The sequence below is a fragment of the Buteo buteo genome, chromosome 7 (genome assembly GCF_964188355.1).
Source record: "Buteo buteo chromosome 7, bButBut1.hap1.1, whole genome shotgun sequence".
NCBI classification, from domain to species: domain Eukaryota; kingdom Metazoa; phylum Chordata; class Aves; order Accipitriformes; family Accipitridae; genus Buteo; species Buteo buteo.
Genome location: NC_134177.1, coordinates 43565573 through 43582243, shown reverse-complemented (window position 1 = coordinate 43582243; position 16671 = coordinate 43565573). Strand labels below are relative to the sequence as shown.

At 58.1% G+C, this 16671-nt stretch overlaps 1 protein-coding gene across 1 annotated transcript in view; it reads right to left on the bottom strand.

Annotated features, from left to right (window-relative positions):
- Positions 1 to 16440, bottom strand: part of DOC2B (double C2 domain beta) — a 37735-nt gene extending 21295 nt beyond the window's left edge. Inside the window, exons 1-3 of the mRNA XM_075032894.1 lie at positions 16399 to 16440; positions 14753 to 15295; positions 3360 to 3439 (exon numbers count right to left, since the gene is read on the bottom strand). Coding sequence (XP_074888995.1) covers positions 3360 to 3439; positions 14753 to 15083 — 411 coding nt within the window. The 5' untranslated portion in view covers positions 15084 to 15295; positions 16399 to 16440. The remainder of the gene's footprint in view (positions 1 to 3359; positions 3440 to 14752; positions 15296 to 16398) is intronic.
- Positions 16441 to 16671: the final 231 nt, after the last annotated feature.

Genomic DNA, 16671 nt, shown 5'->3' with positions numbered 1-16671 from the left:
CACAGCCCCTGGCGCCTGCACGTTAATCGTATCCTTTTCTATCATGTTTTATAGGAGGGGGGTGATGCTCAGCGCAGCCTGGCTGGTTCCCACGCGTGATGGTACAGACCAACATAACCCCGGGGAACGAACGCGCGGCGCTCGTGCACAGCAGCAGGCGGCAAGGGGAGAGCCCACGCAGCTGCTCCTGCAGTCCACAAACGGGCTCCTGCACCACCCCGATTTATTCTCCCATCGATCCAAGCTGAGTTGCAACGTGCCTGAATTCAGCCGCGCCTGAAGCGTGAAAGGCAGGCTACGGGCAGCACTGCTGCCAAGACCGAAAGCCATTAGCGGCGAGGCGGCTGCTGGCAGCCTGCCTGCTCCTGCCTGCCTGCGCAGGGTCCTGAGCTTTCTGCTGGCAAGGGAGAGGTGGCAGGAATGCTGGGCACGCCACCACAGCGCTGCTCCAGCTGGGGAGCAATGGGCTTTCTTGGCTCTTACCTCCCCAGCACCGTGACACCCCAGGATAGCGTCTGCTTTGGCCCCATGTGCAGCACCAGCGAGCCCTGACGCTGCTGCAGTTGCCCTGAGCTCACGCCAGTGTCGCGGGGGTGACAACCTGGTGCCAGCGCAGGCAGCGTGGGGAGACGCGTGGTGGCTGCCCCACTTGCCGAGACCGTACCCCGATTGCACCCGCTGAAGGCAACACCAAAGCGTAGGACTGTCCTAGGAGGCTAAGGCTGGAGGTGGATGCTCCTTGAGCATGCTGTGGTCTTCCCTTGCCCTGCAGAGGCAGGACTCGCCTCGCAATCCAGATGTGGACTAACAGCAGCCCCACATTTAATCTGTTCATCTCCAGGAGGAACCAGGACCCTCCCTTCCCCGGTAGAGCCTGCAGAGATGCCAGGCGCTCGCTGCCTTGCAAAAGCAGCTTCCAGATATCCATCTCTTGGCACGTCACCTCTATGCGCTATTAGGGAAACTGAGGCACCAAGCGCCTCGCTCCTGGTGTAACCACACAGCCTGGGGTAGCCCCACAGCTACCACCTTCCACACTCACACTTCCCACAATAAAGCAAACCTCCTTTCATTCCCTATTCCAGCTCCATCCAAACTTGGGATATAGGCTGACCTGAGGGTCTGGAAACACTCAGCATCTCGCAGATGCCGCCGTGAAAGTACACCAAGAAATACCTCAGATGTCCCCAGGCACCCGGCACCAGGGCAAACCCCCTGCATGGAGCGGCTATCCTGACCTCCTGCCCAACACCGCAGCTGATGGCTGCAGAGCAGAAAATTGGTGGCAGAGCACAATGGATTGGATTTAACCTGCTGCTGGTGCCTCCAAGAGCCTGCTAACCCCCTTCCCACTCCCCAGGAGCTGATAACGGGACTCGGGAGGGACATCAGCAGATATAAAAGTGCTGGAGATTAAAATAAACAGAGAGAAGCAAAAAGATCTAAAGGGAGAGAGTGGGTTGTTTGGGGGGTTATCAAAGGGAGAAAGAAAAACACTTATGTGGTTGAAATAGTCCAGGTTTTAAGGGCTGCTGGCAGCAACTGAGGCTCCAGGAGCTGCTGGAGTTGGCACACGTCCCGAGAGCACCTTCCTCGGGGGGCTGAGACATCGTACCCAAGACAGCAGCCAGCCAGCCCAGCCCAGGTCCAAGGACAACGCGCGTCCTGGCACTGTGCTGTGGCTCGTGCTTGTGGCCCCATTGCTCCGCAGCCGCCGCATCGCCTCCTCTACAGCGCTACTTCTCATATCTACGCAGCCGATGCCGGCTCCCACCGACGGCAGCCGGGGTCCTGGCCCTTACCTTTTTGTAGTCAAGTTTTGGCAGCTTTCCCCAGGCGAGAGATGAAATGAGAGCAAGCAGATGGCAATGTAAATAAAAGAGAAAAATGGGAGAATGAGAGCAGAATGGAAATGAACAGGACTCGAACGCTTGAATGTCAGAGCAACGGGGGGGGGGGGGCGTCTGCCCACCCCACGAGCAGAGGCGATGCTGGTGCTGTGTGGTGCCCCCAGTCCCGCGGGATGGGGTCAGCAACCGCTATTCCCATCCAGTCGGGTGGGCACGGTGCAGACCAGGGCTCTCCTTCGTCAGCCCTGCCTTTGCTCTCGCTGCTGTTAGATCTATCACTTGCCGCTTGCAGGTCTCCTTCCTCCCTGTCTTCCACCCACTGCAAACCCAATTAGAAATCTCCTCCTTGGCACCGCTCCCAAGCGCACCAAGGGAAGCCTGACCCAGAGGCTGCCAGCAAATTCACGGGCGACAGGCAGGGGGGTGGCAGGGAGGGAATCGAAACCCGCCGGCTGTCTCATCCCTGCCCCGGCAGCCCTGCCCAGGGAGCTGTGGGTGTTGTGCTCACCCCCCCTGGCCAGAAGTAGCTCCAGGTCTGCCAGGGTAGATGCTTCCACGCTCATCCCCAAAGCCTTTTGTGCTTGAGGTTTTATTCCAGACGGGCAGAACCCTGGGGTGGGGACGTGCATTCGCGGCACGCGGCGCGGTGGGCTCTGGGGTGGGGGCTGCAAATAAGCCAGTTGCAGCTGGAGGGGAGAGGAGCATCCGATAAAGGCAAACAGCATGGGCTGATTCTCTGGGAGTTCAGCTCAAAGCCCGTTCTCCTGTAGTTTCTCCTGTCTTCTCTAAAACCCCTCCACCTCTTCCCAGGATCTACAGGAACTGAGGTCTTCCACCAACCCACCACTGTCGGGGCCCAGCTGGAGCCCTCGCTGCTCTGGTCCTCGTGCCAGGTGAAGCAGAGAGGAACCAAGTAGCGGCCAGAAGCACCTTCCACAAGCCCAGAAGCAGAATCAGGACCTCAATTATCCGTTTCTGCTCCGAAATGTGCAAAAACCCCTTAATTGCTTCAATCACGCAGACAGCAAAGGCGCTGAGGCAGAGCACTTTGTGGCAATGATTAGCAGCATTTAAAAGAGCCATTTATAAACTGACAGCCGGTCACAGCGTCAAATAAATAACAACATCGGGTTGGGTGCTTTTCTAAAAAGCATCAATAGCTGCAACCATCTCATCCCGGGGAGGAGCAGCCGTCTCCATCCCACTGGAAATGCCTTGAAAGGCAGGGATGGAGGGGAAGGAGAGGGCAGAAGCACTGGGGGTCGGGATGAAAGTGGAGTTGGCAAAGGGACGGCCGCAGTCGGGGACACAAGAGCCCCTGACGCAACGCAGGGACAGGGGGACACCCCACACGCTGCCCTCACCGCTGCATTTGCTTGGCATAGCCACAGCACCCAGCTGGCCTCGTGGTTTTGGCAGGACTCTGGTGGCCCTATAACGCAAGACAAAGGTAGCCTGCTCCAGGCATACTTGGTCCTTGCGGTTCACGTGCCCGGTGCCGAGACGTACCTTGGCTTTATTGATCGTGCAGTGGAGAGCGTTGTTTTCTTGATCATAGAGCAAGCTGAAATCCAGTGTCCCCAGCGTGGCTGCAAAGGCGAAAACATGTTATTAAACTGCAGGGCCCAGCAAACGCTGGCTCTTCTCCCTCTAAGCACAAAAGGAGTGGGTGAAGATGCTAGAGAAATGGCTGCAGACATTATAAAACATAAAGCAGCCTCCTGCGAGCCCTGTTATGAAACATGGCTTCACGCTGGGAGGCTGATGGCCATCCCCACATTTGGCCGGTGGGGCCGGCACAGCCCTGGGAGAGGAGCCAGAGGGATGAACGGCTGCGGCTCACCCAGGCGCTGCGGCCGGCACAGAGGCTTTGCCTCCGTGGGCTTTCACACGGGTCACCCCTATCTATCAGCAGCCCCACCACAGCCAGCAGCTTCCCATCCCCCAGGAGCTGAAGGTTCTTCCCCGGGAAGATCCGGGCACGGCTGGGACACAGCTGAGACCCGCTGTCAGCACATCTCCCCCCTTCCAGCGCCGCTGGCATTCCCAGAATGTGTATTTGTATACTGACACCTTCAAACAAATGAGCCACCGATGGGATCCCTTCCCAGCTCCGATTTGGCTGCAAACTGTAAATTAAACCCAGTGAGAATGGAAATACTTTTGTGGTTAAAATGAAAAACACCAACAGCTTTTAATCAGAGCAGCGTTCCCTTACGGCATCCGCAACCCAGGAACGGCAGCAACGGGGCAACTCCTGGGATGGGACCACAGGGAAGGAGTAGGAGACTGGAACAAACCACAAGAGCCTCAGCAGCAAAAGTACATTTGATTTGAGAAATTCTTTCCCTTTGGACGATCTGAGCATGTCGCGCTAATCCAAAGCAGAGGAGAAGTCTTAAAAAGACATGCTTTCCAAAAGACATGATTTAACTTTCTCCAAGGTTCCCAGACCCAATTTGCACACCAAAGCCCGGACACGGAGCAGCATCTCCCCCGGCACAGCTTCGCCTACCACCAGCCTTGAACTTCCAGGGCGGCTCTGGACCTGGCAACCCACACTTTTCTGCGCCCGCCTTCCCAAAAGGGGTCTGCCCGAGCACTGCCTTCCCACCGCGCAGCATCCCACCGCTGTTTCCAAGGTAACTGCACCTTCCTGCTGCGCACACAGAGCAGGGAAAAAAAACAAAATCCAAAATAAAAAACAGAACAATTTTGCTTAATATCAAAGCAGGGTTTGCTGCCTGGGAGGTAAGTTAGACAAACTTTATGGCAGGAAATAAGGTGGTTTTTTTTCCAGCGTCAATAGCCTCTGCAGCAAGGCGCCCTGGGAGGCGGCAGATATTCAGAGGCACTGAAACCTTCCTGCTGCAATTTCACAGCAATCTTCCAGCCCAGATGCAAGTGAGCTACAGGTTTGCCTGCTAGCAAATAAAAATCATTGCTCCGGAGCAAATATCTTGCCTTCAAAGCAGAGCAAACATTCAGAGAGATTTCTGCCAGAATAACGTAGCCCCCCTTGTTCTGGAGTAATTTCATGGTACGTTAGCTATCGGTTTAGGTAAGTCATAAATCAGTGGGGTTTACCTGCCAGGGCTCAGGGAAGATGGAAATGATACAAGGTGAGCCCAAACCTGCAACACTTTGTGCGTCATCTCTGGGTTTGGCCCAAACAGGTATTTCCAGAGCAATTACCGGCCAAACTCGCTCCATATCACGCAAGGAGGAGGAAAGCATAGCAGTGCCCCAGCGTGCTGGCGGCTGGCTGTCCCCTGCCCGCGCTGAGCGATGGGGAGCTCACGGCCACGTACGGCAGCATCGGAGCACCAGCCCCGTCGCGACGGAGTGGGTGTAGAGGGAGGCTCCACGGCACACGGGTGAAAGCCAAGTCAGCAAAACTCAACAAATCTGCATTTTCGCTCGAGAGCGGAAGATGAAGCCTCCGGTTTGGGAGCCTCATCATTTCCACCTGCCCTTTAATCAGCCGCTTCCTGCCAGCCCCGCCGCTTGGCCCTCCCAAGTTCAAGCTGTTATTTTATTTTTATCACAGAAGGGGGCCCGCGGCTTAGCCTGCTGGATCTGGCAATTTATAAAACAAATTAAAAGCTTGGCGTGAAAACAGACTTCGGCCAGGAAATACTGACAAAGCCTCCTGTCTCCTCGGCACTGCAACCTGCCCCAGGGGCGAGGGCGGCGGGGAGCCGCGCTCCGGCAAGACGGGCAAAACCTAAAAGCACCGTAACACAGCAGCAGCCGCTTGTTTTGCAATTGAGGACTAAGGAAGGTCCTGCTCCCCAGCACTGGCAGTCCATGAGCAAACCTTGAGCAGTTCCCATTTGTCTCAGAGCTGCCAGCAGATGGGAGGGCATGGATGGGGGTGCCTGGCCCCCCCCAGCCCTGCTGGGCTCCGTTTCCAGCTCTCCTCCAGTCCTGGAGAGGTTTTCCTCTACGCAGGGATTTTTTTTTGTTGACGGCGAGTCTCGATTCCCAAGGAATGGTCTGCCTTCAGCAGAGGGATGCGGAAACACCGGCGGAACGTGTCGTGCTAATTGCTTAAAAACGCGGCCGTATGGAGATGACAAAAGCGATCAGGCTAACTTGGGGTTTGGCAGCTAAGGTGCCGCTACGGAGCCGAGGGCGAGCGCTGCTGCAAGAGCCAGCACCCAGCGGGATGGCGGATGCCGAGGACACATCTCCCGCAGGAGCAGAGCGCCTGCGGCGCGGTCGCAGCCGCTCCGGCTCTGTTCCCTCCTGGGGATGCGCTGCCGGTTGACGGATCCGGCACAGCGGCGAAGGCAGAGACAAGGCTGGTGCTCAAGCTGCCTGCGTCCCCGGCCGGCTGCTACCGGGCAGACTGGCCCCAGGGATGCTCGGAGGCCTGAGGAGATGGCGAGAGACCTCCACCTCCCGCAGCACACAACCTGTGAACCCTCACAGGACCACAGCCCAGCTGGAAAACCAGCCCCGCGCTCCCGGAGCGGGGAGCACGCCGAGCGAGCAGCCAGGCAAGCCAACACCAGAACGCCGGCACGGGTCTCACCGTTCTCACGCCCTCCTGCAAAACCGCCTGCAGCGCACCCAGCCCCGGCTGTGGGAGATCCGCCGTCTCCAGCCAGCAGGATTGGGCCCAAAGCCTCCGGGCTGCAGCAGCCACCCAGGAACGCACCCAGCTCCGAACAGGGCACCCCGCAAAGCGGCCGAATCGCCCTTCTTTGATTGCTTTCCTTCTCCCGCCCATCCTCGCAGCTGAGATGCAACTCAATTGTGCTCTTAATTAGGGGAGCAAGTGCCTAAAAAAGAAAAGGGCAGCAATTAGACGTGAAGCGCTGTACTAGACGTATTTAACTCGACTGGGCTATTCTGAACGCTGCCCTCTAATCACACAGGCTGCAAATAAAAAAATATAAATAAATGTCTTTGTCAGGCATTACAAAGGCAGCTTTGCACAATCCAGACAGCAGGCAGGATGTAATGTTATTATTACAATTATTCCGCTCCAATGATAAAATAACCATTAGGAGAGCTGAACTCATTAGCAGGTTCTGACCCTCTTTCCTCTCCATGAATTGGGAGAGATTGATGGGAAAGTGCTGGCCAGGGTCTGACATTTAACACAGGCTCTAAGAAGGAAAATAAATCTGACTTGCACAGGAATGCGGCCTCTTCTCCCACTGACCTTTGGGCATTTTGATTAATTCAGTAGGCCACAAAATTATTAGAGGCCAGCATAACCAGCAGATGAGTCTCTGGGTTTAGCCGTGGGATATGGCGAGCACGCCTGGCGCCTGTGGGCAGCGTGACGTCCTGGAGCAGCGCCGCTACCGCCCTTGTTGGTGGAGTCGGCAGAAATTGTTTATTGCTGACATTTCCCATCAGCGCCCAGGGTGACGGGGAGGCTGAAGTAGCTTCTATTTATACCTGCGGGATGAAAGGCAAAACCCGGTGATAAATCTGTGCTCTGCTCCTTTATCTAGCCCCTGTCCTTGCAGGCTACGTGCCCTTGCCTAGCCCACGCAGGGTGGCAGATCCACCACCTTGGTGGCCTGGGACACCCCAAGGAGAAGAGTTTCTCTGCCCAAGAGATGCTCAAGACGTAGAAGAGGCACCAACACTTGCAGAACAGACCCACAAGCTTTGGCAAAGCCCGCGGGGGAAGGAAGTGATGATCGAGTGGGCTCCTTACCTCCCTTACCTCAGGAAAGCTTTTGCAGCATGACTGCCATTAGAAAGCCCAGCAAGGCTCTGCACTAGGAGAAATTGAGGTGTGCACAAAAAAAACCACTATAGAACTAATTAAAAAGAAGTCCAAAAGCCTTAAGTCCCTCTGCTTATCAGCATTGCTGCTCCCAAGATAATCTGCTCATGGATTTTGTGCCAGGGAGATCAGAGTGGAGCAGTAAAAAGACTGCTGGGGATTGTCTGGATTAGCTCTCCTTTACAGAAAGCACAGGTTCAGTAACCTTCAGACTAGGTACTTTTTAATGCACTATAAAAGATAGGTCCCTATTCTTCCATTGCTTTAATTTTCCTCTGCAATGGAGATAATTTTAAAGGTCCTGAAAGGCAGCAAGTAATTCTGTGCACTTACAGCCCCATGTAAAATGTCAGTAAATGACTTCTCAGGAGGAACAGAAATTATTTCTTGCCATTTCCAAGCCAGGCTGCTGAAGATCCCTTTGGCGGGTGGCTGCATGCACTCCTGCCTCCCCGGGGTGCAGCAGTGCCTCATTCAGGTCCGGCGGCACACGGCAGGGCAGCGAGTGCCAGGGCACCTCGAGGACTGACTCCCTGCTCCATGCAGGAGCGAGCTCCTGGAAGTCCCCAGAGACACCCCTGGAAAACAGCACCATCAGTCCCAGCAGCCTTCCGCAGCCAGGGTCAAGCTTGTCCAGCACCCACAGCGCTCCCGGTCCGTGCGCAGACCCGCTTGGGCTGCTGCTTGCGAATCGCGTGCCTCCGCGGGGAGAGGGTGCGCGGTTCGTCAGGGATGGATCCCATAAGGTGCTGAGTCGAGGCGGTGCAGACCCTGACAGCTGTAAGCCCCCGGGTCTGATGGTAGCGCTGACCTCTGGCACAAACCTACAGCCACAGGCAACGCTGCGGGTTTCAGCATTAGCCGGGGAAGGTGACAAAGGCAGCTGGAAACGGAACGCTTCTGAAGTCAGCATCACCACGAGCTACTCCGTGAAAAAGGCATCCTGTGGAAGGTTTTGGGACGTACCCCAGGGACAGCACACCACGCTGGGACACGGACATTCCCATCGGCCCCTGAACCACATGCTGCCAGTTGGCAGCATCACAGGACTTTGGTCCGTTGCTGCAGGCAGGGCAGGACGTTCCCAGTCCTACGCAAAAACCCAGCAGGGACCAGATCCAGCACACAGGCAGGAGACCTTCCTTCCTTGGGAGCTCCACAGATGTGGTTGAATTCAACAGGACCGGGAGTGAGGAATGAGCACAACTCTTCTTCCTTGCAACTGCTCCCTGCCTCGTTGTGGGTTTTTCATTTTAAATCTATGGCAATTAATAGTTCTTCATTTTGGAGACACAGCGCCAGCCCCTGGCAAGCTCTGGAGCAGGGAGCTACTTCTTTGAGAGGCTGGTTGATGGATGCTCATCAGCTCTTCTGTCTTCTCCAGGAGGAGTGTTCAGAGGAACACTTATCTGCTCAGAACAGTTCAGAGATGCAATTATGTTTTACAGCACTAAATGGTCCCTGATGTCAGCAGCAATTAGACTGTCAGCAATTTCAATTTAGAAATGGCCTTCAAATCTCTCCCTCTCTCTCCCTTTAATGAAATACAGTATTGCAATTAACAACCCCCCAAAATTGCCTTCAGTGTTAAATACAAAGATGAAAGATCCGGGAACCCCTTGGGCTCAAGCACGTTGGAGCGAGGGGTGTCAGTGAAGGGATGAGGGTGGCAGAGCCACTGCGGGGCAGGGAACCTCCCTCCTCCAGCCGGGCATCGTCTCCTGGGGAGGGAAAGAGCCAGGCAGAAGAAGCACCCCTCGTTAACCAGCAGCCATGTGGCTCCTTCATTAGCAGAGACGCTGGAGGCCGCGACACATATGCTCCCTCCATCGCTGTTGGAGGAGGGATGCCCAGACAGACCCTGCTTGCCCTCATGTGCTGGCCTCACCAGGTGCCCTGCATTCATCTCCAGCACTCAAGGGTGTCCCTGTCCCGGCCACCCCCTGGGAACGAGCATCTCCGGGGGCTGAAGGCTCCTTGGTGGACGAGAAGCACCCGATGTGCCGTCTCCACCTGGACCACTGATGGGGCGGCCAGCAGGAAAGGGCGAGAGCTCATCCCACGCCAGCACCTTCCCGATACCTGGGTATCCTGCGGGAAACCAGACAGGAGCTAATCCAAAGTCACCTCGGTTAACACCCTGCGTCTCCCCTGGGAGGGCTACAAGCTCCCCGATGCCCTTAAACCCGGGGTCCAACACTGCCCCGTACCTGTACGCGTTTTTTTGGTGTAGGCAGCTTGGGTCGTGGTATGGTTGGCAAAACCATGCGCCAGGCTCTGCCAAAATCAGCAGTGGTTTGTTTAGTTTCCTGAGTAAAAAAAAATACTTCTTTTGGCCTTATCTGGATTGAAAAGACGATTCAAAGGTTATAAATAGCAGTGGCAGCATATGCTAAGGAGCTGCGTTTCAGAAGTAAATATCCTCATCGTTTCAATGCACATTTCCCCTTGTTGTCTCTCCTGTCTCCTCCTGCCTGGCCAAAAGCATTGCCAGGTGACTTGCAAACCCTGCACCCCTTAAGACCTTCATTCTTCTTTACATCTTTAAGCAGCCAGTAATTAATATCTGCATGATGGCTCTGCCTGCCTAATTATCTTCTTTGCTCAAAATAAGAATAACTTCCGTGGCGTTGCTTGCAGCAGGCGTCGTGAGCAGCCGTGCACCAGGACAGGCCTTTCAGCTGTAGTTTGGAGAAGTCATTTTTATGCTGCTGCAGCTCGGGAGCTCGCGAGCCTGCTCCTCCCATGAATAAAGCTGGGCACGCTATAAAATTGGCTGGGTTTGTACATATATAAACAGCCCTGGAGCACTGGCAGGAACAGTATGGAGCAGCTCTTCCAGAAACGCTCGCTCCCGCTGCAACCCCCCTGCTCTCGGGCTGCCTCCCCATCCGAAAAGCCAGAGCCAAAAACGTACAGAGGAGGGAGGAAATTCCAGCGCTGGCCACAGCCTCGCTCCAAAGCCAAACAGCAGCTCAGGGGAATGGAGCATTTCTTCAAGGGGTAGAAACTTGCTTGCACCTTACAGAAGAAGGATGGCTGCTCCCGCCGGTGCCGTCCCCCAGCGAGAGCAGCCACGGCAGCGCTCCCTCGGAGGGACCGTGTTTCTACCTCCGTGCTGCTTGCGCGGAGATTTCAGAGACCTTTAATAATCTGTCAGGTACAAATTCACACCGATGCTGTGGAAGGGAAAGCGCAGCCACTCGAGGGGCAGGGATTTGTGTGGAATCAGGGGATATGAGAGGCGAGACCCAACTCCTCGCAGGTGGCACATTGCCACCTAGCTGGCATTTGCTGATTTCTCTTGTGAACCGAGTTCCCCTGGCAGTGTGCCGCCAGATTGGGTGGGAAGCATCCCTGGTGCCTGGGGACCCCAGGGGACAGGGCACTGCTGCTGTCCCTGGGCACCAGCCAGGGGAACCACAGATAAACTGAGAGCTGGGTGTCCCAAGGCAATAGGAGAGAATCCCTCCTTCCCATCCCCAAATCCCTGCCGGTCCTCTCAGCTCGCAGCAGATGCTAGAGGTGGTCCAACGGCACCAAACCACCCTTCTGCACAGTTTGCACCAAACGCGTGTTTCCCCACCGGTCCTGCCTCATTCCCCCTCCTCAGCAGCTCCGTTGGGAACAAAACCGCTGAGGAAGAGTCCTGCTCTGTACAGCTTGGGCTCCGGTCCCGGAGCATCTCTGCAGAGGTGAGACAGAGGAGGCGCAGGACAGTGACAAGTCCCTCTTCCAGGGGTCTCCCAAAGGCCCTGGTACCAACCACAAGCCTGCAAATCCTCACAGCATCGCTGCTGGCAGGTCTGATGGGAAAGGCTGGCTTCCGGATGATTCCCAGTGCTCCCAGGGCCAGCCCCAAAGTCTCCGCTCATTATCTGCTGTCAGCTCCCCGGCCCTGCCTGCTCCGTGCCACTCACTGCATTCAACAGGCTGGTTATGGCTGCCCTGCGGAGACCACGCTTGTTTTCCTTGGCACTTCCACGGCTCCCTTGGGCACTGCACTCCCCGGCTCCGCAGCGCTGCATTGCGGTGCCCTGAACCACCGGCCTCAGCCCCACATGCCCCAGAGCCAACAACTCGAGCCTCTGCATCAGCCTCCCAGCGACGGGTGCCATCTGCCCGTGGAGAATGCCCAGGTCAGCGGGTCCCCTACCACAGCTCAGCCGGCTCCCTGGCCATCTCTGGAGGGATCCCACCTGCCTCCAGCAGCCCTGGGATTCTTGGGTTTCCAAAGCACCAAACACACACATGCACAGACACACACACGTGTCTCTCCTCCCTGTGGATGCCAAACTGCTGGCTCAGGCCACCCTGCTTGAATGGGAGCAGCCACTGATGCTTCTCCCAGGGCTGTCCTGCTCTGTGGCTGCCCACATCCCAGGGAGAGGCCGTCTGCAGGAGGGAAGCTCCTGCCGGCTCCGCAGGCACCTCCCAGGATTGCTGGTGGGGTCAGGAACGCCACTCAGCGAAAGATTAAGAAATGCGGTGCAAGGAGCCAGCCTGGGCGAGCTGCAGCAGGGCGCAGGCAGGACCTACCCTGCACGGCTCCCTGCAGCCCTGCCAGGGGTGCCGGAGGTCGGGCAGGGATGCTGGCAGCTCTGGTCCTGCCCCTGCCCGATGCCACCCTGCAGTGCTGCCGTGACTGAGAAACGCTGCCCCGTCACCCATCAGTCTTGGTGCTGCTGGAAACCCAGAAACACCAGGCTGGAGAAGTAAACCTGGGCAGGAACGAGTGTAGGGGAAACCCAGACAAATGCTGCATTTCTCCAGGCAGGGGCAGCTCTACTCCTCCCATCCGGCCAGCCAGCACCATCGCTTTGGTGTTGGAGGAGGGAAACGCGCAGGCAGGTGGGATAAACGGGAAGGAGTCGTCCTCTCCTCCTCCTCCTGATGGATCCTGCCATGGCAAAATCCCTCTCGCTGCACCTCTCCAGGGTCTGTGCAGGGAGCATCTCTGGGGAGCGAGGCAAGAAATGTCCCTGCCCGGCAAGACCTCGACTTGTGGGTGCTGCGCTCAAGCTCCGACACCACCATCCCCAGAGACCTCGGTCAAATCCCTGAACCCCGCGTGTCACCCGAGGGAACTGACACCACCTAAACCCCAACTCTCTTCTGCTGTACAGGCGGAGACAGGTTCCCCAGGGGAAATTTAGTGCAGGTGACTAATGCAACAGCCCTGAATCACCCGCCAGGGACGTGGGGGAGCTGAAAGACTCTCCCCAGCACAGCCAATGGCTCAAGTCAGGCTGCACGAATCCCCTCCCCGTTCCCCACCTGGGAAACGGGGCCAGCAAGCCCTCATCTGGCTTTGCGACTTGGCTGCTAAACATGGAGGAGTGACAGTTTCATCCTGCACATTTATGCCAACCAGTGCCCTGAGAGCCGCCGGGGCCATCCTGTACTGTCCCCAGAGATGTGACACCAGCAGTCCCACCTCCCCGCTCTGCTCCCGGCACCGCCGTGCCTTTGCCAGCTGAAAACCCACCACATCTGGCAAAACAGCCTCAGCAGTTTGCCTGACACCTGTTACGCTGCAAGAAACACTCTTCTTAACACCAGCCGGGGTGAGACAAACACCCGCCGGCCCCTGGCACTGAGCCAAGCTGCTTCCAGCATCGCTGGTGGGGGTAAATGCAAAATGCAGCACCCTAGGCAATTTCCCTGCGAGTCAGCCGTGAAAGCGCTGCGCCCCAGGGCCCCAAGCGCTTTGGCTCCCACACACACCTCTGCCCCCGAAGCCCAGTTGCTCCCATTTCTATTGCCGGGATGAGCAAAGACGATCTAATAATTAGAGCAGCAAATAACCCAAATCCAGTTAAAGTCATTGTTAACTGCCCTGCTGGGACAAACGCAGCTTAGCAGAGATGTTCTCTCTGGGCGTGCAGAGGCTCTCGCCTCTTCCAAAGGGAGCGTGACCCTGACACCGGGATGGGGAGGGAGGGAGCGCCCGTTTGGGGCTTGGACCCAGAGCCTCAGCCTCTCCCGGAGCTATAGCTGGTGGTCAGCAGGCAAAAGGGGGCACAGGGACAGCCGTGCCACCTTGTAGCAAGCACAGTCCTTCGGGGAGCTCTCCCTGGGCTCTTGCTCCAGGGTCCGGCATAGATGGCAGCAGCCCAGGCCAGCCCATTGCCCGGCAGCGAGGGAGCGATGCCGAGGCAGGGCTGTGACATTTTGCACAGGGAAAGCCACCGCCTGCCCGGCGCTGGGCCGTAAACAGCTCAGCGTCGTGGGAGCTCAGCCTCCCCCTTCCCCCAGGACGAGCACGCAGCACCGCTCAGCAGCACTGACTCCCTTCCTCGGCACCTCCCGGCTTCAAACTTTGCGCTCAGCCCCTCGCAGGATCTGGCCCCTAAAGGCTGAGACCTTGGGTTTTAACCGACCTTAAGGAAAGCAACACTATCCCGGCCACCGTGGCTGGCAGAGCCAGACAGCAGCTGCTTTGCAGCCTGCAAGCTCCACTGAGCCGGGTGGGAAGGACGTTTTGGGTGGGGAGGGGTTAAACCTCGCTGCAAACACCTGCATCTACCAGAACCAAAGCCTTCTGTTCAAAAGCCCCCCCTGGTCTCATGCAGGGCTCTGTCTGCGGCTGGAGGGTGAGGAATGACACGCTGGAGTTTGCCGAGGGAGAGGGCAGAGATTTCCCGTGCAGATGTCATTCTGAACAAATCTCCCCGATCTGGAGCCGGGCGATGCTGGAGCGTATCGCCAGCTAATCAGCAGGGTGGCTGGAGCAGGCTGCACCACCGAGACGGATTAACCGAAGGGTCTGAACCCAGCTGGCAGCCTTCGGAGGCAAGGAGCCGAGCAGGGACGAGGCAGAGAAGTGCATCAACCACACCAGCAAAGCACAGCAACTGGTGGCTCTTGGGAGACTTCCCTAGTTTGGGTTCAGCGGCCAACCTGGCTGCAGCAGGGACGCTCCCAGGGCCTCCCTCCACCCACGGGCAGCGCCGGAGCGATGCTGTGACAGCCTCCCCGGCTAGAGCAGAGGGCTTGTCACTGCTGCAGTGTAATCCCAGGAACGGACAGCGCGGCCGGCAGCCGGGAAAGGCGCGCAGCTCAAGCAGCAAGATGGGGGACCAGTCCTAAGACCCACCCTTGCCCTCAGCACCCGGCAAACTCCCGTGGAAACTTAGGAACTCACTGCAGTCGTCGGACTCATAGCCCTCGGGGTCCACCACTTCCTCGGGCGCTTGGCACTTGGCCGGCTGCTCGGCGGGCGTCGTGCCATACGCCCCGAAAAGCTGGTCCACGTCCTCGTCCTCTTCGCGGGGGGCCTCGGCGGGGCTGACGGAGGGCTGGCTGACGGCGGAGCGCAGGGTGCCGCTGCGGCCGACGGTGGCGGGGAGCCCGCGGGGGAAGCGGGGGAAGTAGTCGGAGATCTGCTTGATGGGTTTGATGGGGCCGGGGCAGACGTCAATAGCCATGTGCTCCTGGATACTTATGGTCATTTTCTCTCCTTTTCGGAGTGTCATGCATGCGGCTGTCGGTGCCAAGCCCCCCCGGAGAAGCCCGGACCGTGCGTGAGGGAGCTGTGAAGTTTCTGCCGGGGGAAGCGGAGGTAGGTGAGGGGGGAGGCTCCGGCGGGCACCTTACGTGGTTCTCGCACCCTGAACCTCAGACGCCGCACGCATGCTGCTGCCGCCAGCTCCGGCTCTCGCGCAGCCCCTGATCCTGCCAGCGCTGCCTGTGAATAAATGAGCGAGACGGAGAGACGGATAAGAGGCAGGGGGTGGGCTCTCGGGTGATGTCACCAGCTAGCAACAAAGCGGTACCCAGCAGCGAAGGAATGAGGGCTGTGGCCAGCCCGCCGCCCCGGCCGCATGGCCGCCAGCGTGGGCAGCCAGCCCCCCGCCCCTTCCCCAGCAAAGCCCCGCCGCGCCCCGGGGGGAAGCGAAACGCAAGTTGGGTCGAAGCCCACCTCCCCGCACCCGTTCGCCCCATCTCCCTGCCAAAGCGGGCTCGGGTCCTCGCCAGACCTCGCCGGAGGCGGGGAAGGTCACCGCTCGGGGTCAGGAGCCGCGGTCCCGTTGCGTCGCATCCCCGGCGTGCCGCGGAGAGGGAAGCAGGGCTACCCCGACCCCCGGGGGACCGTGGCAGCCCCCGTGCCCTCCCAGCTCGCTGCGGGGACGTGCCAGGGAGGTGCTCTGCTGCATACCGAGCAGGGGCACGGGTGGCACGCCGCCCGCTCCCCGCTCCGGCCGCATCGCTGCTCGCAGGGGCAGGGGCAGCCCAGATTTGGTGCCCTGCTGCCGTAGCCGGCCTCAGCCCACAGCGATGCCCCCTCCAGAGCTCAGCACCAGCCGGGCGGGCTGGGTGAGCTGCCCGCAGCCTCCGGGGCCGGGAACGTACCAGGGACTGAAGCAACACATGGCACTTGCTCGCAGCCCAGCCGGCACAGCCTCTCCCAGCCAGCTTGTGGCTGCCGGCATAGAGCAATGCAGCAGGTAAAGCATCGTAGAGGAGCGAGCGATGGGCTGGGCCAGGGCCCACAGCCAGCGTGGCCACGCTCAGCGGCCCCCCGGCAACCTTTCTGGGCAGGGACAGGGCCCTGGCACCAGCCAGGGTGGGGACAGGCTCCCTGCAGACCGCCACAGGCTCCCTGGTAAATGCTGAGCTGTGGTTTGCTCAGGGACTTGGTCTCAAACTGCTGTTTTTACCTAATCTCCTCCTGCGTCCAAATCAATAAATCTGTGGTTCCACAAGCTACTGGAAGTGGACTTTTGAGCAAGAAGTGTCAGAAGACAAATGCTGCGAGAACATGGTGCAAAATGCTGCATAGAAACTCACCCTGCCTAGGAAAATGTGTCTGAAATATTTTGTAGGGGCAACTCCCCCAGTGCAGACTTTCTGCAGGCTCAGGCGTGGCAGGTCTGGCACGAAGCTGGGACACGCTGCGTGTGCTGGTCACCCACCGCCACGTCGAGCCGATCACAGCCGGTACCGCCAGGTAACCTGACAACATAAGATCCCGTATCAATGCACACAGAACTGCAGTCTCCTGCAGGCTGGCATGCAGACGTCTATTAAAAACAAAGCTCCGCTCTTTAGAGAATTTTCCCC